The sequence below is a fragment of the Lactuca saligna genome, chromosome 5 (genome assembly GCF_052625555.1).
Source record: "Lactuca saligna cultivar CGN05327 chromosome 5, ASM5262555v1, whole genome shotgun sequence".
Taxonomy (NCBI): Eukaryota; Viridiplantae; Streptophyta; class Magnoliopsida; order Asterales; family Asteraceae; genus Lactuca; species Lactuca saligna.
The window spans coordinates 311,329,746-311,331,915 of record NC_136421.1 but is presented as its reverse complement, the minus strand read 5'-3'; the positions used below and the strand labels follow the sequence as shown (position 1 = coordinate 311,331,915).

The window sequence follows — 2,170 nt, the reverse complement described above, 5'->3', positions numbered from 1 at the left end:
TGATGATATTAGGGTTTTTTTGGGTATTGATCACTGAGGAGAAGAAGGATGGAAATAAGATAGAGGGTAAAATGGTGGCCTTTCAAAATTTTGGGATTTTCATTTCCCCCAAAGATGCCAAAGAAGAAAAAGCACGTTTCATTAAATAAAATATAAAGCGACATCTCTACACGACACTCTTTTTAACATATGTGCCCTCTGTCTTTTTTATTTTTTTTATTGGACATTAATTTTAGAGCACGCAAAAATGTGTGACCTCTATCCTTCGTTTTTTATAAACGGACGGTATTTTTTAGGATACACAAAAAATGCATATCGTAAATCACTGTGTGTCATTGTTTGCGTGTCATTAAAGGTCAGTTTTCTAGTAGTGTAAGTGAGTTTCCTTCAGTAATAACGGGTCGAATGCACCAATGCCAGCCCGTATAGAGTAGCTAAGTGTGGGTTGGGCCCGTATCTTAGAACTATTTAGTTAAGTGTGGGTTGGGCCCATAACTTAGACTCACTTATGATTAGTAGCTAAATGTGGGTTGGGCCCGTAATTTAGACTCACTTATGATTAGTAGCTAAGTGTGGGCAAGGACCGTATCTTAGTATCATCTGAGTATGTTTATGAATTGGTAGATTATGGTTATACTTGTTGTCTGCGTGATACTTGTATGTATGTTTAGTTATTAGAGTGTGGGCGGGGGCCCGTATTTCCCGGATAGCGAAGCGTGGGCAAGGCCCGTACCTCCTAGCCAGCTGAGTGTGGGCGAGACCTGTATCTTCTAGTTAGCAGAGTGTGGGTGAGGCCCGTATCTCTGAGATAGTTGAGTGTGGGCGAGGCGCGTATCTCATAGTTAGCCGAGTGTGGGCGGGGGGACCGTATCTCCTTGAATGTGGACGAGGCACAAATCTCCTAGTTGCATGTTGTACGTTATGTGTATGGTATGTGGTAGTTTGGGGAGACTCACTAAACTTCGTTGTTACAGTTTTCAATTTTGGTTTCAGGTACTTCTGGTAGCAAAGAGAAGAGCTCGGGATAATTGCAATACACATACTATTCGTTCAGTCTCGAATGTTTAGACTCTGATATTTTGACACATGATTTTATACAGTATTTTGTTATGATGATTTTAGATACATGACTTATGATCTTTATTTTGATGTTGATGAATTATGGTTTTCTTAAATTATTTTAAAACGAAATTTTTGGACCGTATTTTCAGGATGTTTCAAGTTTATTTTGGTGAATATCCCCCAAAAAAAAATCCCCTTCATTTATATACACCAAAGTTGTATGGACTGAACCTGGTAGCTTGTTATACTTAGAGGGTTGAAAATGACATTTTTTGTATTGGATAGTATCGAAGTGCACTCTTTCAAAATTGAATTAAATACTTAACATTTTGACCCGCCAAAGTGCTAATCAGTCGATTGATCCATCCATAGTTTTCAAATTAAGCATTGTCATCGATTGTTTTCACTTAGAAATTTAGATTCATGACTGAGCACGATTTTATTGTTTTGTATTTGTGATTGTCGATTCTCTATGGTGTGATTTTGTTGCAATTTACAGGGAAAATGACACAAGATGCTGGAATGAAAGAGCAACAGGTTCCGGCGTTGCCTTCTAGCTCTCTTTCATCTATGCCTCATGACATTTTACTGCGTAAGAATCTCCTTAATTTCGATTCCGATGATTGTTTTGTTTGATTATACAATTCGTTTCTTGATGAACCTGATTTAATTTCTTTGTTGTGGAACAATTGATGTTATAAAATGTGTGCGTTTACTCTACCACCATCTTTTGTTTTTATTTACTGATTAGAGTTGAAATCACGAATTCTTCATGGAATCATGTGAAAATTGGCTTTCAGATTTTAAAACAAGAGTTGTAGAACTGATTGAGAGCGGGGCTTACACAGGTAAAGTTCGTTGGATTTTGAGAGCTGTTAGCATTACAATCGCGTTAAGATGGCGGTTAAAAGTTTCTGTGATCTATCCGTTCCTTAATTTTGCCCTTACACCTGGATCGGAAGCACACTCTCGTTTAATTTCATCTCTTCCAAAGGTAGGTTACTTTTTGGCTTTGTGAATCTCGATGTTAAATAGACTTTCATTCAATTAGTCATCTATTTTAGTGTTAATAATGTAGCAAACGTGGAAAAATCTAAGAGGCACATAA

The 2,170-nt window shown here is 37.4% G+C and overlaps 1 protein-coding gene across 1 annotated transcript in view; it reads left to right on the top strand.

Annotated features, from left to right (window-relative positions):
• The first annotated feature begins 1,566 nt into the window (after window positions 1–1,566).
• Window positions 1,567–2,170, top strand: part of LOC145047058 (putative 26S proteasome non-ATPase regulatory subunit 3) — a 1,464-nt gene continuing 860 nt past the window's right edge. The window contains exons 1-2 of the mRNA XM_078995304.1: window positions 1,567–1,654; window positions 1,863–2,056. Coding sequence (XP_078851430.1) covers window positions 1,567–1,654; window positions 1,863–2,056 — 282 coding nt within the window. The remainder of the gene's footprint in view (window positions 1,655–1,862; window positions 2,057–2,170) is intronic.